This window comes from Phocoena phocoena, chromosome 7 (genome assembly GCF_963924675.1).
Source record: "Phocoena phocoena chromosome 7, mPhoPho1.1, whole genome shotgun sequence".
In the NCBI taxonomy this organism is placed as follows: Eukaryota; Metazoa; Chordata; class Mammalia; order Artiodactyla; family Phocoenidae; genus Phocoena; species Phocoena phocoena.
The window spans coordinates 49250352-49272957 of NC_089225.1; the positions used below are offsets into that span (position 1 = coordinate 49250352).

The following is a 22606-nucleotide window of genomic DNA, read 5'->3' on the forward strand; positions in this document are numbered from 1 at the left end:
GGTAATGTTGCACTAAAGCACATGCTTTGAAGAAGTGACAAAACAAAAATAAAATGAGCCTGATTTACGCTTTCACACAGCTATTGTGATTTTATGCTGCTAGGGAAAAGAATAAAATGAGAGTTTCTGAATATATTCAAAGCTAACTTCCCAATTATAATCATCATTATTATTTCCATCCTCACCATCATCCATGATTATATTGTTTACAAAGTCAAAAATTCCAAATACCAGAAACAAAGAAACAAAAATAGAATCAATAATCAGGTTATTTTGTCTCTACAATGCCAAATACATGTTGAAATCATCAGCCATTTTAGGGTTGTATATATGCTGTCATTAAGAGGCAAGGACCATATTCATAAATCTGACAATTTAAACGATTAGTTCATCTCCTATCAGCATCTATAAGGATTTTGTTTTTAAAACTCCAAGTTTCAAAAATTAGCCTCTCCTTATAATATAAAAAGCATTATTGATCAAAATTATAGATAAGGTTATTTCTGTAAAAATTAAAGGCCCACAGGGTCAATACTGTTATGGAAATAAGGTGTTAAATATGAAAATATTTGGCCATTTGACTCATGGATTTAATAAACTTCCAAAAGGTCAAATTTGAAATAATTACAACAGCTCCAAATGTTTAGCATTGTTCAGATTTCGAAAACTTTTCGAACGTATTACTTTGATTCAGCAGAATCAATCAAATGTTTTCAAAAAAAATCAAAAAATGTTTAAGTAGAATGTATAAAAATTATATTTTTCTCCAGAACTGCAACTACCAGTCTAAGACAAAAGTGACATTTTAATTGGGAAATAAACTTAATTTTCACATATCCTGAAGAGAATTTCCAATAACATTTTAGTAAGCTTTGAGGATCTCTGTGAGAAATAAAATAAGACCGTATTATATTGTGTTAAATTGTTTCTAGTGAGGAAACATTTTTTATATATGTTAGGGAAATTGCAGAAGTCTTCAATTGAAGATTTCATAAGATAGTCTTATGTTCTTAAAAGGTGACATTTATAATAAATTTTATTTTAGAAGAACACATAAGGCTATCAACAAACTAGAAAATGCAAATGCAAGCCTACAATACAGCTTTGCTTCTATAAACATAACGAAATCTTAGGCAGCAAAAGAGCAATGATTTTTCTGTTGGAATCACACTTAGTTCAGCAGCTTTGTTTTAGTAAAAGGAAATTTGATTAATACAAAGAAACTAAATTTTTGTGTTATACATCTTATAGATTAATGCTTCATATTTTTAAAAAGGCATGGAAAATAACAAGTCAATAATGACAAATTTTTTAACCTGTTATGAATCATAGGGAATGCTGTAATATTTCCTTAAAAGGAGTAATATAAAATTTTTTGTGACTCATATAAATGATAGTTAAGTTATGGTTAATTTATGAATCATCTATGGTAATGAGTCAAAATTATATTTTCTATTCATTATGTTATAAAAGTTTAAATTCATGAAAAATTGTGTAGAGTTATATATAATCTTTAAGGTGATACTGCTATTTATATAAATTAAGAAGATTAAAGTAGTTATAAATTGAAGCTATATTAACATAACAAAAAAATTTTTTAATTCAGTTAGTATTTAATATCTACCCTTGAATACATTCAAATAACACAAACTTTGGCATTGTACAGACACAATTTTGACAATTAAAAATTTTTTTCCTTTACACTTACATTTAGGCACATGTATGATTCATATTGTTTTCAATAAAACTCATTAAGTACAGCTTAGACCACCACAAATGAGAAGCACATGATGTAGAATTCACTTTAGTTGATTATTATCATCATCATTACACATAGTACTTTAATAGTGCATCTGTTTTTTTTGTGTACAGGTTTGTAAGGAAACTCCCAGAATGGATTAGGAAATAAAGTCATTTTAATGAGCATGGCAGATAAATGATATTATATCATTTCAAGGGAGGCCTAAGTTCTCTTGCATATCACCTAGAAGTAAATATGCAACAGATAAAAGGAAAAAGTAGCAATTTGCAAGGATTTGCCATTCCTTTTGCATGCATGAGTTTTCCTTTTTTAAAATTTACTTTAATAATTTTGGCTCTATACAATACTTCAGGTTCTTTCATTTTCCTTACCCTCATCCCTTCAAAACGTGATAAGGCTCTTAGAGGTCTCAGAGCTCTTAGTGTCCTGAGAGATTTGATGGCGCCAAGTTCTGAGTAACCCAAGGCATTTGCTGTTAAACTGACCAATGAAACCTGCACACACACAAAAGTAAATAAATAGAATCATTGTCATTCAATTTGTAGTTACTATGTAATACAATAATTACAATTAAAAATAATTTATTTTATTGAAGTATAGTTATTTACAACATTGTGGTAATTACAATTTTTGTTTATAATTCCTCAGAAGATGAGTGGCTACATATTTTCAGTAAACCTTTTAAAATTTTAAGGAAATATTTTTAGTTGCATACAAAGAAAGTAGCTTTCATGATGTTAATTAAAAACTAGTTGAATAAAAAAATTAAATGTCATGTGATTTAGTAATTACTCAGTTAGTTAGAAAACCTAAGTAAAAATTGATTTTAAAAAGGAAGAAGTCCAGGTATAGGAAAATGTCATTGATTATTCTTCCTTTATTTTATTAAGTTGCTGCTGAATTTAGGGCTTTGCCAATGGTTAGTAATAAAATATAAAAACTGCTATTGTACCAGAAAAAGCAAGAAATATCTATCCTGTGTTGGTATTTTCAACTAATTATAATTGATACCCACAGAAATTAATGTGCTGTCATATTAATTTTGAGGTTGATTTTTTGAAGATGAATTTTTGTTGTCTTGCTAATACTTTGTGTTTTCACTTATCTAAAGTTTATTCCTATGTAAATAATGTAACTTAAAAGTAATTCCATCATGAAACTTACTCAAAATTTTTATACTAATCTAGAGCTTCTGCCATGGACTTGGCCCAAAATCGCCAGTCAATAAATGTTTACCAAATAAAGAAATAAATAAACTAACTTCATCTGCATGAAATATGCAACTAAAACTAAGAAATAAAAATTTTAGATGTGTAATTCTCTAAATAAAGACCAAAACTCTGTATCCAGAGTTAGAATTTCTTTGGTTTGAGAATAGCTGGTATTGGATAGTTCCAAATACACTGGATACTATTTTTGCAAAATTTTCTATGTTTAAGTGTATTAAGTTGGCTTATGTTTAATATGCTTTTTAGTTTACTTGAGATGTGCTATAATTCCTTTTGTCTTTTTTTAGAGTGTTATGCTGATCCTTATGAAGTAATAAAATAGAACCGTGAAAATTAAAGTATTATTATTGCAAAACTATAAAATTCCCTTCAGAATTATTTTCCTAAAATATTTCGGAAATGGCTATTAAAAACCAACTCGTAATAATAAATAAAATCATCATTCTTCCACTAAAAAATTCAGACATGGAATAAGCATAAAAGAGAAAAGCAAAGCTCAGAAATTTTCAAAAGGATTAAATTATATTTAGATTTAAAGCCTAGTGTGAAAAATTATGAGCAGTTGAAATATGATATAACTTCTAATGCTTGAAATCTCAAATATTAGAAACTTTCTCTTTGTGACATGCTGAAGCAATTATTCTTTTGAGGTTTCTTTCTTTTTTTTATTGAGGTATGTTTGATTTACAATGTTATATTAGTTTTAGCTGTACAACATAGTAGTTCAAAATTTTTATAGATTATACTCCATTTAAAGTTATTATAAATATTGGCTATATTCCCTGTGCTGTATAATACATCCCTGTAGCTTACTTATTTCATACATAGTAGTTTGTACCTTTTAATCCCCTATCCCTATTGTGCCCCTCCCCCATTCCCTCTCCCCGCTGATAACCACTAGTTTGTTCTCTATATCTGTGAGTCTGTTTCTGTTTTGTTATATTGACTAGTTTGCTTTACTCTTAGATTCCACATATAAGTTATAACATACAGTATTTATCTTTTCCTGTCTGACCTATTTCAGGTCCATCTGTGTTGTTGCATATGGGAAAACTTCTTTTCTATGGCTGAGTAGCATTCTATTGTGTATATATATATATATATATATATATATATATACACACACACATATCTATCATATCTTCTTTACCCATTCATCTGTTGTTTTTTTTTTTTTTTACAGAAGCTGTTGTGGGTAGGAGTTTATTAATTAATTAATTAATTAATTTTTTTTGCTGTGTTGCGTCTTCCTTTCTGTGTGAGGGCTTTCGCTAGTTGTGGCAAGCGGGGGCCACACTTCATCGCGGTGCGCAGGCCTCTCACTATCGCAGCCTCTCTTGTTGCGGAGCACAACCTCCAGACGTGCAGGCTCAGTATTTGTGGCTCACCGGCCTAGTTGCTCTGCGGCATGTGGGATCCTCCCAGACCAGGGCTCGAACCCGTGTCCCCTGCATTAGCAGGCAGATTCTCAACCACTGTGCCACCAGGGAAGCCCCTATTCATCTGTTGATGGACACTTAGGTTGCTTCCATATCTTTATATTATTATAAATAATACTGCTGTGAACATTGGGGTGCATGTACCTTTTCAAGTTAGTGTTTTCATTTTCTCCGGATATATACCCAGGAGTGGAATTTCTGGATCATATGATAATTCTATTTTTAGCTTTCTTAGAAACCTCCATACTGTTTTTCATAGTGGCTGTACCAATTTATATTCCCAGCAACAGTGTACAAGGGTTCCCTTTTCTCTACATCCTCGGCAACATTTGTTATTTGTGGTCTTTTTGAAGATAGTCATTCTGAAAGGTGTGAGGTGATACCTCATTGTGGTTTTGATTTGCATTTCCCTGATGATTAGCAATGTTGAGCATATTTTCATGTGCCTCTTGGCCATCTGCATTTTCTCCTTGGAACAATTTCTATTCAGTTCTGCCCATTTTTAATTTAGCTGCTTGTTTGGTTTGATGCTGAGTTGTATGAGCTGTTTGTATATGTTGGATGTGAACCCCTTATCACTCTTTTTCAATTCACTCATTTCATAGTAACACTGTTAAGCTTTTCAAATAGCTCTGGGTTTGCCTTTTTTCAGAATTAAAGAGATATGATGTATATGCATGACCCTTAGTTCTAGAAATACTTTCCATAAGAAATCTGCATAGTTCTGCTGGATTATCATCTTTGGGTAATAAAACTGTTGCCTATGAAGTTTGTAATATTTCGAACACACTTTTCTAAAACTGAAATTATGCCAAACTTAAAACATATTACATGATGTTTACCTTTAACATATCTCAAAGGCAGCCACTTGTTTTGGGTAGATGAAATATTAATCATTAGGTTTACAAACTCTGTGAAGGGCTGTTGGTACATTATGGGCTTGCTGCAAATCTACAGTTACACTGTAGAAACTCCCCATCACAGAATGAAGTAGTTTTTCACTACACCCCGTACATCTTACTTCCTATAATGGAGTTATAATCTATATAATCTACTCTTTAAACATATCCTTTAAAAACTTTGAGAAGATGAAAAAGAATTTTTAAAAATTGACATTAGCTTCCACCATCATCACTGTTTATTGAATGTCTTTAACTCTGTATGTACTAATATCATCATTTTACAGAGTCAAAAGCCAAGTAAGTTACTCAGTGGCACACAACCAATCAGTGGTGGGGCTGGGATTCAAGCTCGATTCTGTCTGATTCACAACGTAAGTAATTTAAACAACATACCCTATTTCACCACTCTCCCTACAAAGTTCTGATACGTTTTTTCCCAGCTTTTTATTCTAGATAACCACCACAAATCCCATCCCCCCATGCTAAATCAGTATTAAATTAGCTTATTTCTTACAAAAACTACACTATTATTCAGTGAATTAATTTAGTGTCTACTAAGTAGCATATCCTGTCAGCATAACAGAGTGATCAAAGATTCACTATTTTAGAATTAGTTTATAGATAAAACAAATTACCTTGAATGGAAGATAAAGATAGGAGGATACTTACATCAACAATTAAGAAGTCTAGCCAACACCAGGCATTGGTGAAATATGTCTGATAGCCATATGCCACCCATTTTAGAAGCATTTCCAGAATGAAAATGTAAGTGAAAACCTTATCAGCATATTCCAACATTGTCTTGATCGTCTTTCGCTGATCAATATATATATCCTCAAATGCCTATAAAGAAAAGTTTGCATTTTAGCTTTCTGAAACTATTATACTATTACAACTATTATGAGCTATTTTTTCTGACCACATATAAATATCTTTTCCTGATTTTATATATATGACACTTCATTGGAATAGGAGGGTAGAGGAAGAGTAGCTATCGCTGTCTTTTCTTTATCTCAAAGATCTTTTAATGAATCAGGAGAAAAGTTATGCTCTCTATTGATATAACTGGAAGGAAGAAGTAAAAGCATAACTCTAATGAATTAGTTTGACTTGTTCAGGAAATAGTTCTTGATGTCACATCTTGATGCTGCTACCCTAACTTGAAGTTATTTATTCCTTTTGTTTCATATCTTTTGCTTCCTCCTGTTGGCTTTTTTAATTTTTATTTTTTGCCATAGAAAGGAGGTTGAAGAAATAAAAAGTGAAGGCTTATATTTTTCATAAAGCAGAAATTGTAATTGATCATCACATTGCCTAATTTTACTATACAGTTGAGTTCATTTGTTCCCTTTGTCCCCTTCATTTTGTTGATAGTTTATATTTCTCAGCAAAGATATGGTGTGACAAGGATGGTAAGATGAATTTACTTCTCATTTAGACTCTAATATGTATTCTTCTTCTAATATGAACCTCACTTGATATTTTTTTTTTTTTTTTTTTTTTTTTTTTTTGCGGTATGGGGGCCTCTCACTGTTGCGGCCTCTCCCGTTGCGGAGCACAGGCTCCGGACACGCAGGCCCAGCGGCCACGGCTCACGGGCCCAGCCGCTCCGCAGCATGTGGGATCCTCCCAGACCGGGGCACGAACCCGTATACCCTGCATCGGCAGGCGGACTCTCAACCACTGCGCCACCAGGAAAGCCCACTTGATATTTTATATCTAAGTATATATTCATTTAAATGGTGAAAAACTATTTCTTGTCTAAAGTGCCATGTAGATAAAATTTATTTCATCAGAGAGATATGCAGAAAAATATAGGCCTGTGTTAGAATTATACACTTTTAAGTTAAAGAAACCTAAGTAATTGCATTTCAATCAGGCAAGTTTTACCATCTTTCCATCCTTTATCTATCTATCTACCTATCTATCTATCTATCTACATCTATCTTATGGCTTAAGTAGTCTATTTGTGTCAGCATTTTCCTAAAATGCTATCTATATGCTATACTTTATATTTTTGTAAATGATTTTCATATAAATAGAAATTGATTCTGATGAACACTTTTATATAGAGAGAAACCAGTCCTTAAATAATCCCTTAGGCACGCTGCCCAATATTTATTTTTACTAATATCCATTGTTCTCTGAGTAGTATAAGAACAGTGGACCCAATTCAAAACGGACAGAGAAGTGGTTCCTAAGGACTTTTTGACTGTCCCTAAAGAGATAATAATAATATCATTCATAAACAAAATTCATCAGAACTTAGAAATTATATATACCCAATCACAGGACTTTACTGTGGTTGCCATGCTTACTTTCTTGTTAAAATATGAGTAATTAAATACTCATGTTCTTTGGTTGTAATGAATAAACTAGAGGGACAAATTTGGGGGGTTACTTAATAATAAGCAAAAATTAATAAATAGCTTGTTAGAAGTATATGTATACATAATAAAAGTAAATCCAGAACTGCATAGTTATACATTGTATATAGTCTGTAAGAATGAAGTTGGGTAATTAAAGATGCACTGGAGATGGGTAGAAGGGTGGGTGGGTGGGTATATGGGTGGATGGGTGTATGTATGGATGGATATAGCAATGCACATATGTTTAAGGAAGAAGTCATAAATGGAGATAACAGTTTGGGGGCTATCAAACAGAGGTGATGGCTGATTCCACAGAAATGGATGTAGAATGAGGGTTCAGGAAAAATAATGCATTGGATAATAAAACAATGCTACTGAAAGGATTAATAAGTCATTAGTATTAGGTGATTCTAAGACTTGGCATTATAGCACGTTTGCTTAATATTTACTCACCAGAGCACCACTACTAAGGAGAATCATGAAAACAATGAAGGTCTCAAACCAGTTATGTTCAACTATTCGGAAACACGTTCTTCTCAGGTTCCACCATTGTTTTCCTCTCCCTTCCTCCACACTAATTTGACAACATTTGAATCTTTGTACACAGCCTGCAAGTATAATGTTCAAACAGGAGTAGGTAAATAACTTCTGCTGCTTCAATGATACCCTTTGGTGTGTCCTGGATTCATCTTCTCATTGCTACTGCCATCTCTATCTTGCTAGGATAACTCTCTAAGCCTGGAGTAGTCAGAGCACATCTATTAGCAGAGTGAAGTTGTGAAAATGATTCAGCCTCTTTAAACGGTTCCCTGGATAATACCTGTTTTTTCTGACCCAACTGCTATTGTCCAAGAAAGAACGTTGTAAAGTACAAGTACATGTTAAGTAGCTTTGCCTTGTACTATATCATGCTATTGCACTTTGTTGAAGTCACTCTAGGAAAGGACTTCAAAGTGAAATTAATAATAAGCAGAAAACGTCCCTTTTAAAGAGGATGCAGAGTAATAATATAGTTCTTACCCAACAATGCTGTTTATTACTGTTTAGGTTCTCTTGTGGTGCTCCTAGAAGAGCTTATATAATTTTCAAGATTAATTTAGTCCACTAAAATGTGATTTGCCTAGTCCTGCTTTGATTTGGTGTTGCCTTCCCTATACTGCTTTCACTCACTCTAACAAGAATTAAATCAACAGGAACCATAATGGAAAAGAATATAAAAAAGAATGTATACATATAAAGCTGAATCACTTTGTTGTACAGCAGAAATTAACACATTGTAAATCAACTATACTCCAATAAAAAAATAAAATTAAAAAAATAATTAAATCAAGAGAAATTTGTGAGCACCTTTGTAATCACCACAGAGGATATTAAAAAAAAAGAAAAAGAGAAAAAATGTAAAAAGGTACAGAATGTGGACTTGCCCCCAGGAAACCTACAATCTGGTTTTTAAGAACAGATATAAACAAAAGAACCCTGCCTCAAGTCAAAAAAAAAAATCAGGTATGCTTGAAGAAAAGGGAGAAAGGAGGGGAAGGGAAAGAAGGGAAGGAAGGAAGAAAGCCAATAAAGATATATATAACAGTTCAAATGAGAAAGAGAAGAACCCTCATCAGATAATACATGATTAGTTATCAGGTGAATTAAAGAATATCTTTATTTATAGCTGTTCAGAGGAATAAGAAGTTTTTTCCACCATGAAGGTAGTTCTGAGGACTTTGAGTGATGTGTAAAATTTATACAGGAAAAGAGGGAGAATATATGTATCAGGCCTATGAGGAAAAAAAATCACAAAATAGAGAATATGCAAATATATTCATACCTTCAAAACTCAAATTCCCAAGAAACTCAGACCATGGGAAATACTAATCATGGAGAAAACAAAGCTCTTAGACTTATTGTCCATATTGTCCCAGGCTAAACTAGATACTGTGCAGGGATCAGGTATTGGGCAGTGCTTATTTCCTGTTTCACCCAGCAAGCATTGGAAAATGATTTTGTTAAAAAAATACATTTGAGCATTTGCAACTCATTTGACTTTAATAGCTAAAAATTTACTTCTAAAGTAACTTTTGTGTATGAGAATTTTGACTAGTGTTTAAGATGCCAACTTATTGGGAAATCACCATTTTATTTGAAATATTATAAATTAGTCATTAGTTTTGATTACATTAAAATATCTTTTCTCCATGTTCATGGTCCCTTACACATAATGGGCAGATATAACCAAAACATAACATGAGATTTTAAATCTGTTGGCATATAAGAGGTAATTGAAACAGATTGACTACAAAGTTCTATTCTGAGTGGTCCATTTTGGGTGATCAACAGCTAAAAAAAACTGCACTCTATAAAGGGAAGATTAACATGAAGATCATGTTCTTTACCTTCAGTGAAACAGGCTTCAGGTTCAAGGGTTTCCTCAGGTTCCACTACAGGCTGTTCCTCGGCAGGTGCTCCAATGTCTACAGTGCTGCCTTCGGATGAGCTACTGCTTTCATTAAGTTTCTGAGCATGAGATGGACATAAAAAGTAAATCACTTTTATTTTGGTACCTAAGAAATAGCCTAGCAAGAAAGGATTAGTACAATGAACTGATTCTGGATTCTCCTTGAAATGAAGAGATTTTAAGATTAAAAAGAATGAATGAATAAGAAGGGGAAATAAGGAAATCATCTATGGTAACTCCTTTACCATAATTTGCAATGTATGAAGTCAGACTGCTATGTTATGAAGGTACAAACGGCCATCAAAAACATGTACTAAGCAAACCACTGTCCTATGAATTAGAGAAGCCCCAGAGGGAGGGGTGGGGGAGGGGAAGTTAGTGATAATCATTATCACTTTACAAATGATAAAATTAAGGTTTAGACAGGTTAAGTAACTTGTCTAATGTCATATAACCAACAAGTGAGAAAGCCAAGATTTGAGAGAATTATTGCTGGGCCCAAAGCCCATGCTCTGACTTCTGTGCAACCACCCTGTTTCTAAAATAAAAGGAACAGTGTATTCACATGCTTATAATTCTTCCATCAATTTAAAAGTGGAAATAATCCATAGAAAAACTATCAAGATGAGTCTAACAGATGAAGAGAATCTACCATTCAATCTTGAAGTGAAACACAAAAACAAAGGCACCTTGTTTATAACATAAACCAATAATGGAATTTTACATAATACATATATTCAGTGTCTTCATGAAAATTAATTCATCAGATGCAAAAAACTAACTTTTGGATATGTGTAGACATGAGTTCTATTTAATCTTTGTTTACAGTAATTATGCCAAACGAATTATATACTTGTTATAAAGCAAATGTCATAATAGTAACTTAAGCACAAGCAATAATAAAATATTTTGGTATAATATTACTTTAACTCACAGAGAAATTTTTTTTAAAATACTGCTTGAAAAGTCTTTAAAATTTCTGAACAAATCCAGCTTTTGCTTATCACAGTTCTTCACACATAGTGCTAAATATCAGGCTCCATATCAAACTTTGTATCCATTACTAAATATTATTGATAACCCAGATTTCAGTTTTCAATTAGCAACTGTGAGTACTGATGTGAACCTAAAATAATATAAAATTAATTTATGTCTACTTATTGCCTCCCTAAATATCCTCCCCTGATGTGGCTTGCCTAGATGATGATAAAATAAATTGATACCTTTTTTTATGTATAGTTACTCCAGGTCTTACTGGGTCAGACTTTCTCCAGATGAGAGCTGTCGCCAATATATCCAACTTTATTCTTAAGAATATTCTTTAAAATTATCTATTCTTGTCTTATAACCCAACTTTGTAATATGTTACCAGTTACTCTACTTCTAAGCATATTTTCCCTTTAATGCATACAGTTGGGAATCAATCTACATTTTAGAAATTTTAAAAGGATATAAAAGATGATTAAATGCCCATTATTAGTACTCAGTTGGAAGATGTGCTCCTGGAAAGTTCCCAGGTATAGACAAGTGATCTCTAGATGTTTACAAATTAATTTCCAAGCACATCTTAAGCAATGTAATTATATTCCATGATCTGCCTGGACTATGGCAGGAAAGTAGAAGTGTGCCTAGTGTCACTTAAATTCAGCATGCTCTTAATTAAATATGTCTTTTTTTTCTTTTTTCTATCCTAAACCTACTTTTTAAACCAAGTTCCTGATTCCGATTCTTTGCAATATCATTCTTTCAGCACCTAGACTCAAACCTCCTTGTCTTACTCATTTCAAATATTGACAGTAAAGTCATTTAATTCTACCTTTGAAATAACTCTTCTCTCAGTTTCATTTTCCAAATTCTTATGAACTCTCTGTTGACTACTGTCACTTTTTTTTGGACAGCTATAAATAATAAGTTCATCCTTATTCTCGCCTCACCTAATTCTAGACCTTTGTGGAACACAAAGCCTGAATTATGCTACATGCCCAATAAATATTTGGTGACTGAATGAATACCTCTGTTTCAGATATTACTACCAAATGAAATTTCTGTCTCCAAATTAGCTTTCTAACCAAATTCCCCAAATATATATCTTTCACAGAAGCTGTCCTTTAGTCAAGGTGAACTTCTTAATGTTCTCTGGCTTTTGCTTATAGTGGCTTTTGCCCATCATTGTGGAAGAAGAATAATTACTCTCTCATCTTCAACACTTTATCGGCACAATTCTTTCGGCACGTACTTCTTTTTATTTAGCCCACCTCCATACTAACTGACTTACCAAGCTAACGATGCTTGGCATTTTCTCTGTAGAACACAATGACTGATGCCAGTGGTGTGCTGATATTTTCTCAGGAGGTGGGCTACACTGTAGTACACCTGTACATCTCTTCTTCCACCTGGTGAGTTGTGTACTTATCAAAAATAAGTTATGTTTGTGTTCAAATCAACCTGTACTATTGTAAATTAATGTAATTACAGAATTTACTCTTGCATAATTTGATAAAATGAGTTTGAAAACAAAGTTAGTTATTGTATTCATAAAAACTAAGTTGAAATCATTGCATAAACTTAATAAAGACAAATCTCTCATACATATACAAACACATAAAAAAACTTATTGTAAAATTAGGCGTGAATAATTATTTTTAAAAAGGGGTATCTAGGGACTTCCCTGGTGGTCTAGTGGGGGGCACAGGTTCAATCCCTGGTTGGGGAGCTAAGATCCCGCATGCCATGGGTGTGGCCAAAAAATGGGGGCGGGGTATCTGGGATATAAATTTCTGGAAGGATGCTAAATTCAGGTTGCCTTATAAGGTTCTTTAAAATCTTTGTCCTCTTTGAAAAACCTAAACTGGACTCATAGATGATGAATTACAGGTGTGGCTCATGCTAAAGTGATGATGCAGAACCGCAAACAATGAACCCAGACTGGAACAAGAGGCCCAAAGGCACATTTTAATGTAAGTATGTATCAATTTTCAAAATGAAGCAGTTTAATGTTTGGGATTGGAAGGAGTTTGTATACATTTCAGGAATGGGACATGATTACAGGTTCGAGTTTTAAAGTTAGTATTCATATCTGGTTTAAATAACTCCCTAAAGCAACATTTTGCAAAAGAAGCCTGGTAAACCACATCCTTGCTGACCCCCTTGATAGACCCTGATTCTCACACTAGCGAGGGAAACTTGCCCCACCTTTGTCATACTGACATCAGATAAAATGACAAGTGAATGCTAGAAAGACCAAACCACAGGCAAGTAGGCTCAGGCCAGTTAATATACTCTAGATAAATTATGCTAACCAGAGAAAAAAGTTAGTGTTTTTTCTATAAGTCCATACATAATGTAAATAAATAGCATTAGTATGAAAAAGAAAAGAAAAACACACAAAATGAAACAGATACAGAAGTGACTGAACTGAAGTGTGCCTAGGCAATGCACGGGAGGCAACAAGGGTTTTGACTGATGAGCTAAATAAAGAACATTAATAAGTAAAATTAAATAATAAATGTATTAAATAGATTAAAATACATAAAAAATTAACAAACTGAACTCTAGCTTATTGAGTCATTGGCATCATCTTAGGATTCTGCTGACAACACTAAAGTTTGTGCGTTTTATTGATTTTTTTTCCCTAAGAACCACGTGCTATACTAATATCATCTGCTACATTGATAATTCATTAATTTCTCTTTATGTTCCCTTTGTTTTGTTGTTCCTTTTCTAATTTCTCAAACTAAGTTCTTTGTCATGTTCTTTCATCCTTTCTTGATCATCCTTGTTAATAGTAAGACATTCAGTGACTGCTTGGTCCAATTTCATAGATTTTGGAAGGAAAAGTTCTTACTGTTTGGGAGGACATTTAAAATTTTTCAAGTGGTTATATTGTTTCTATCATTTTATTATTAATTTCTCATTTAACTGCATTGTGATTAGCTAATAACCCTATATGATGTCTTCTATCTTGAGTTTATTGGTATAATAGCCCTACAATGTCTGTTTGTTTGAATTTATTGAGACTTACTTTGAAATTTGTATAAATATATCACTACCATGGGCCACTGAAAATAAGGATTCTGTGTACATATAATTTTTGAGATAACATACATTTATAACATTTTTGCTATTTATATTATTCAAATTATCAATGTCCTTATTTAATTTTTCTTTGATTCATCACAGACTAAAAGAATGGTATTAAAACTCTCACAACCAATATACTTTTATCAGTATATTCTTATATTTCTCATTGTTGAAATCAAAGATGATGCGGTTCTGAGTTCTTTATTTGGTTGGAGTAATAACACTATTACTCAAAAAGGGAAGAATTTTTAGATGTATGGAAAGAGTCCATCTCTATATTAGCACATGAGATAAGAATTCAGATAAAATACTAAATAAATTGGATAACAGCAAAACTAAAACATTCTCAAAAAGGTACTTGTATTGATGTAAAAACCAGTAAGGACAATTTTTCCTTTTTTTGTTCTTACATTGAAATTTAATTTTATTTTGAAATTCACCATTCACATAATAAAGCAACTGGTTCTCATGGTCTTTGAGATTAATAGACTATTTAAATATCCATTTTAATGTTTATTAAGCCATTAATCAACCTTTAATTTACTAATTTCCAAATGAGCTAGTTCATTTAAAAATATGTATATTTTCACATGTAACTCTCAATAGCTCAATTTCTGTAAGGACTTATATTGTCCATGTATTTTTGGCAGGCTGACAATAAGTGAGCAGAGAGAATGCGGGAACCACAGCGTATCTGAAGCATCCACTTTGCCTTGTACATCAGGGCATTCAATAACCACTTAATAACTAACTACAACCCTGATGGGAAGAGCATTTTTCCTCCTCAATGGATTTATGCAACATTTCATGCTTTTTAAAAATGTTCTGTACTATAGTAAATGATTTTGACCTTGAGGGTGAAGCAAAACAAAGGAAAGCAAATAGTACACTCCACAATATTTCTTTGAGTAAGTGATTAAATGGGTTTTGTTGTTGTTGTTCTCTGACTTGATCGTAGGATGTTTATGCTTTTATTTTAGACTTGGTTTGTTACAATGAGCTTATTTATAGGGTTTACTAGAAGTTCAATTTATAATGTGATAAAAATATGTTAAAAATAAATCTGGGGCTTCCCTGGTGGCGCAGTGGTTGAGAGTCCGTCTGCCGATGCAGGGGACACGGGTTCATGCCCTGGTCCCAGAAGATCCCACATGCCGCGGAGCGGCTAGGCCCGTGAGCCATGGCCGCTGAGCCTGCGCGTCCGGAGCCTGTGCTCCGCAACGGGAGAGGCCACAGTAGTGAGAGGCCCGTGTACCGCTTAAAAAAAAAAAAAAAAAAGTCTGGAATTTAAGGGTCAAAAGGATACAGAATATGTGTGTATATATATATGTATACACATATATATTTTTTATTTCTGAAAAAATACATATTTTAAAAGCTAGGCATATACTATATTAAAGGTGGAAATTTTACTGTTATATATATATTAACATATATATTTAAGATATATATCTTAAATCATACATAGTTGAGATGCCAACAACCTTAAAAATATTAGTATTAATATTTCATTGTATACACTGTGCATTAGTAAATATTTCTAGTGTACACTAAGCATATTAAAAATTAAAATGACTTCTATTAAAAACGCTCAGCAAGGCAACAATATAATATCAAAGGAACAGACTCTGTACTGAGATTTAGCATTTCCGCAGAGCAGTTAGAAAAGTCAAATATTAACTCATTAATTCCCATATCATCCCTACAACTCAGATGATTTCTTCATCGAGCTTTACATTGGAATGACAATCTTTGGTGGATTATTCATATTTAATAAATATAAAATTTTCTTATTAATTGTGAAATCTGTTATTCAAACACTTGCCTAAGGTAGGAGTAAAGGTGAAGAAATACAGCTCTGATATACTCTGAATTCTGCTTTAAAGTATGTCAAAAGTGAATTTTTATATAGATGATTAGCTATAAAGGAACAAAGGAGGTATTATAACCTCTCATCACATAATGGACCAAGAGAAAATTATTGTGATTGCAAATGAATTAGAAGCAAAAAATTGCAAAATTGCATTTATAATTCCCAAGCTAGAAAGCAAAATTGTAAACCAAATAATTTCCATTGTTAAATTTATTTTGCTGAATGAGTGCAGAATCTTTAATATTCTTTTGACATTAATTTTTAATGTTAAATGATAACATATTTAACAAATATTTTTAAAGTGTCTACTGGATAGGGGAACTGTATAACTACAGTGAAAGGGTGAAGAGTTCTCTTTTGAGTCAGACAAGCTTGGGTTTGAATCACAACGACTGGTTTTATGGACTTTAGGCAGTTATCTTGACCTCCATAAGCTGAAGTTTCTAATTTGTAGAATGATCCCTACTTTACATGGTTGTCATAAGGATTGAACAAGATAACACGTGGAATATGTCATTTGCTTACTGGATACATGGCAACAATTTCCGTAACAGTTATAGTTTGTAATATGTGTAATTGCTGATATTTGATCTTTTCGGCTAAAAAATATTAGTATATGCTAAACATCAAAATTAGGACCTGAAAAAATAAAATAGTGAATATAATAGGCCCAGTACCTAATGGGCTCAAAATAAGACAAGACAAGCAACAATTGCTACACACTATGATAAGGTAAGTATAGGGTATTTTGAGAGCACCACCTAACGCAGTCTAAGAAGAACAGGGTAGAAAAAAGTGACATTTGGGGCCAGAAGGATGAGTTGGGGTGGGAGTGAGTCAGGTGAAGAAATATGGGGTAAGAGAATATCCCAGATAGAGGGAACAAGAATGAAGATCAGAACCTGATAAAGCATGAGGAGTTTTAGGAAACGAAAGATCAGTGTAGTTGGCTGGGGAGGGGTGGGAAGTACTATTAATTGCGGCTGGAAAGGTCAGTAATGGTCACTTTTGCAGGGACTTGTAGGCCATGTTAAGAAGTATAGACTGGGAGCAATGGGAAGCTCCTGAAAGGTTAGAAAGCTGAGAGAGCTATGGCCAGATTTACCTTTTAGAAAGACCACTTATCATTATGTGGGAACTGGACTAGTGAGGAGAATATGAATGTGGGAGCCCTTTTCGGAGGCTGTAGCAGTAAAACTGAGAGATGATGGAGGTCTGACTTTGGGTGGAGGTGGTGGGGATGCAGAGTAGACAAAGACAAGGTAGCACTGGTTGTATCTGGTGATCAATTAGGTGTAATAAGGGAGAGGGAGTTTGGGTATCCGTTGGCTAGATGGTAGTACTCTTCATGGAGAGTAGTTGCCATCTCACAGGAATCATGGTCCTGAGGGACTATATAGCTCAAGACAAGGAAATAGGCAAGGGCTGAAGGGACACCCCCAGTCAATACCCGGATGGGACTCTACAAAGTGTTCCCTGAGCATCTGTCAGGCAATGATACGAAAATTCTGACTGTTTTCTTTTCTCCTCCATCTTCCTTCCTCCCTGCCCTCTCCCCAGGGAGGAGAAGCTTCATTAAAGATTAAGCTGCTAACTTAATTTGACTTAGGAATAGGCTTGCTTAGTTTATTCTATCTGTACACTTTCAAAAAATATAACTGATAAAAATGTATTCAGGAAAAGTGAGATTAACTTACATGATGCCAATTAACATTGATCAAGCACCTCATTTGTGCCAGGTACAGTGCTAGTTACTAGAAGTACAAAGGTGTATATGACCACAGTTCTTGTTCTCAAGTTGCTCACAAGATTAGTAAGTAGGATAGACAGATACACAACAGAGAAATAGAGTGCAATATAGACATTTCATGTTATGCAGGTAGTAATTCTACTTAGGGGAGTCTCAGAGCCTTGCCCAGAATAAGAATTGCTAGGTATCGTGAGCAACAAACAATATGTTTGAGTGAATAAACTGACAGTGTCTTGAAAGACAACTCAAAGTTCCTTTTTTTGTTTTGCTAGATTTTGCAGAGAATGACAGGGATAAGAAGAGAATTTCTAATAAGAAATTATGGAGTCAAAAGGTATAAACTTCATGGAACTATGTGATTAGAACTGAAATAAGCCATGAGATATTAGACTGGTGAAATAGATCTTCTCAAGACCATCAAGTTGCTCATGATAAAGACTGCCCTTCTCCCCGCCATGGAAATGTGTTTCAGATGGTAATTCTATTGATACTGGTGAAATAATAGGATGAGGAGTCGGGGGATGGTCAAGATTGGAGACAGATTTAGGAGATAAAGTCTACAGGATTTGGCAGTAAATTTGATGAAGGGCTTCCAATTAGAGAAGTTGAGAAGGACTTCAGGCTTCTTGTAAGCTATTTGAGAAGGAGATCATATGGTTGGGAGGAAAGTAGCTTGGACTTTTGTAAGCCAGGGAATGACGACTCTTAAAGAATTAGGAAATGATGCAGATATCAAGTAAAATAGGGCCACTGAACTTGGCAATTAAGAGAACACTGGTGATTTTTGAGAGAGAAAAGTAAAGGTGGAAACCAGAGATGATGCTTTAAGATGACTGAGCAGTGGAAATGGGAGACAGTGAGCACGTTATCTTTTAAAGAAGATCAGCAATGAATTCAAGGAAGAAATTACAAAAGAAACTTAAGAAAAGGATAAAATCAAAGGAATAACTTTTAAAATTTACATGATTTTATTTTATTTTAGAATGAGAGAGTCTTGACCATTTAAACAAGCTTGTGGTAAGGGCTTAGAGAGAAGAAGAAACTGTAATACAAGATGGAGGCAAAACCTGCTGTATCAGAGACCATGAGGTAAAGAGACAGTATAGATAAAAAAGTGTGGAGGCATATATACCTATCTCCCAGTAGATTCTTAATAACCCCAGATATGTTGTCTGACATTTTTCTACAGGGAAAATTGTTATCATGATGTTCGTAAACTTGGATATTTGTAAAAGTCTTGGTATATATCCATTTGATTCAAGATTAATCAGACTTCCTATTCTTATTTCTTTATTTAACACACATTTACTTACTCTATGCTAGGCACTGTGATGAATGTGGGCCATACTGTGTGATATGAAATAAGCTTAATTCCTGTTCTTATGCACATTTTAAAACTATTATTCACATAAGGCATTCACTGTAGACCTTTATGTGGTAGCACAAATTTAATTTGCTGATATTCAGCAATGTACAACAGGTTGAAAATTATCATGTGTTCTTCAATCTATACCATGTACAGTAAAGATAAAAGTATTAAATAAGAAAATATCGGCAAAGCAGTAAGTAAATATTATTTTAACACAGGTAATATCATTGGGAGGACAAATGGGATCTAGAATTAACTGTTCATTATGCATTTATTCATTCATTTAATAAACATTTTTTATGTGTTGTGGACTTAAGGTGAGTAAGACATGGTTGGTGTTTTCCCTGTTCTCAAAGGCTTCATAAGCTAATGATGTAACCATAGAAGTGTTTCCTAATTATCTGGAAGATTCTTATAGGTAGAATTAAACTCAGAAGGGTATCTTCCTAAAGCACAACTTTGAGTAACCATAGTTTCTAAGAATAAGCGCTCTGTAATTAGGAGAACTCCACAGGTCAGAAGCAGATCAGTGCAAATTATAGGCCAGCAGAGGAGGGAAAGGTCCCTCCAGGACTGAGGGAGACTGAGATTCTCCTGGCTATACCATTAACCTGTGCCCAGTGATGAGGGCTTGGTAGTCAACACCAACTGTACAGTGGACACCTATTCTTAGGTCTTCAATAAAGTATTCATTTCAAATAGAGGTCAAAGATAGTACCTTTTTAGACATTGTTAAGGAAATTTAATGTAATGGTTCAGAACATAGACTGTAACTGACAGCATGGATTCTAGGTCAGGATCAATCCTTACTATTTGTGTGATTTTGGCAAGCTACTTAAACTCTTTGAGTTCAATTTCCTTATCTGTAAGTTTGGAATAATAGTATCTGTCTCATGGTGTGAAGACTGAATGACATAACACTACATGTAAAGCCCTATCAACAGTGCTTTGTCCATGGTGAGCATCCAACAAATGATACCTGTTACTAACATGAACTGTATACAAAGACTCGAATGACATTTTTACTCACTCTGGAGTTCACTCATTGCAAAAACAAGCGTACTTTTTCGTAACTACTTTAATAATATGATATTTTTATTCCAAAGAGGCCTAAGTTTAATAATTCATTTTAAAAGTATTTATTTAAACAGATTAGAGTAGTAATTTCGCTATCAGTAGCTATCACTACCTTATGTTTTTTGAGTCCTTTTAACTTCTAAACAGCTTTTAGATCCTCACAACATTCTTATAAGCACCACAGAACAGATGTATTCCTATTATAAATTAGGAAACTGGACAATATAGAGTGAGTGATTGCCCATAATAGAGTTAAGACCACCAGACTCTTAGTCTAGTATTTATAAAAATCAGCCCAAACGCAAAAAGATATTGAGTCCTTATTATGCACCCAACATTACAGTAGGTGCGTCAGAGGATTAAAATTATATAAAACACAATTCATTGCAAAAACAACTTACTTTCTAATTGGGGAGATATGACTTTATTTGTCTTTTGCATAGTCTCAGCGATTTTGCCCAGCTTTCAAAACTCCTCAAAATCTGTCCAAGCCTCCATTCTTTACTATTATTTTTCAGTAGAAACCCATATTTCTAGCTATTTATTTCCATGAGTCAAGAAACTTTCTGAGGTTTTAAAAACAATACTTTAGGGCTTCCCTGGTGACGCAGTGGTTGAGAGTCCACCTGCCGATGCAGGGGACACTGGTTCATGCCCCGGTCTGGAAAGAACCCACATGCCCGCAGAGCAGCTGGTCCCGTGAGCCGGCCACTGAGCCTGTGCGTCTGGAGCCTGTGCTCTGCAACGCGAGAGGCCACAACAGTGAGAGGCCCGCGTACCGCAAAAAATAAAAAATAAAAACAATACTTTAGATTATCTGAATGTTCTTTGAAGGTTGAGGTCCATTGTGAGCTAAAAAGGCGAGGAAATGTGACCCATGCTATGCCTTTTCTGCTTTGGGGGACCAAAAGGGGGAAAGTATAGAAAACATAGCTCTCAAGTTTGTCCTGGAATGGGGGACAGTGATGCATGAGTATGTACCTTATGGAGGAAGTAAAACAAGTACCGGCCTCCATTCTACAGTGTTTCTTCATATCAGTCTATTCTTGGTTTCCTGGAAACAGACTATCTGCTTCTTGCTTATGCCTCTACTTTCATCTAGATTTTATGTCCCAGCAACAGCAAACTGCTAATTATTTCTAAACACACTCTATGCTTCATAGCTCTAGGTTTTTGTTCATTTATTCCCTCTTACTGGAATGCCCTTCAGAAAAATAGTTTTTTAAAATATTTTAAATGTTAACCATTATCAAGAATTTAATGAAAACAGTTTAAAAATTAGACAGAAAATACAAAATTTATCACTCTCTCCAGATAAACGTAAAACAGTTTATGACAGAGGGCAGAAGGCAAACAGCAAAAAAGGACAAATAGTAGAATATGTTACTAGTAGTTCTTAAGAGAAAACTTACCAGGAACAGAGTGTTGGGAATGCTACTAGAAATAATAATAATAACAATTTATTGAATACTTACAATTTGCTAGACACTGTGCTAAGTCCTTTACATTTACTATTTCATTTAATAATATTCCCCCAAAAGTAGGTGATTTTATCCCCATTTTTGAGATGAGGAAATTGAGGATTGGATAGTCAAGTAAGGTCACACAGTATGTGGCTAAAATAGAATTATATAACCCAGTATTTGACTTCAGAGAATACTCCATTACCAACAACTTTATAATTATAGCCTCACATGTCTAAAAACAAATGCTTCAAAAATGGATAATAAACTATGAGCACTGGTAATTTTAACCCAAGGCACTAATATAATTTCAATAATGCCCATTGTAGATAAGACTCATTATTGAAATTCAGGAATGGAAACATTAATATATTAAAATGGAATAGGTCAAACAGAGGTCATGACAGGTAATATTTTTAGTCAATAAGGTATGTTCCAGTATGGAAATGCATATTTAAAGGTTGAAAGTTATCTTTCTAAAATGCAAATGTATGTATGTGTGTGGATACATGTATATGTGTATTTGTATACATATATAAGTATGAAGAGAGTCATCTTTCTAAATGCATATATGTATATATATAAGCAGAATCATGGCTCATTTGTATCCTTCATTATCTAATACATTTCTTAGCACATGGTAACTGTTGAATAAATTAAGGTAGGCAAAAGAGTAAAGGCCAAAACAGAAAAATCAAAGTGGCAAAGCTACTTTAACATATTATAGGCTGCATTCCTAATGTAGAATAAAGAATCTTCATCTTCTGGGGTATCTATTTTCAGTTTAATTCCACTAAAAGCAGAGCATCTTATGATTTGCGCCTTGCTTTGATGAAGCGAGTAC

At 33.7% G+C, this 22606-nt stretch overlaps 1 protein-coding gene across 6 annotated transcripts in view; it reads right to left on the reverse strand.

Annotated features, from left to right (window-relative positions):
- Nucleotides 1-22606, reverse strand: part of LOC136125958 (sodium channel protein type 1 subunit alpha) — a 93141-nt gene that overhangs the window by 18060 nt on the left and 52475 nt on the right. For all 6 annotated transcript variants that reach the window (XM_065880985.1, XM_065880984.1, XM_065880982.1 and 3 more), the window contains exons 17-20: nt 10089-10209; nt 8155-8309; nt 6002-6175; nt 2134-2256 (exon numbers count right to left, since the gene is read on the reverse strand). In XM_065880985.1, the coding sequence (XP_065737057.1) occupies nt 2134-2256; nt 6002-6175; nt 8155-8309; nt 10089-10209 (573 nt within the window). The remainder of the gene's footprint in view (nt 1-2133; nt 2257-6001; nt 6176-8154; nt 8310-10088; nt 10210-22606) is intronic.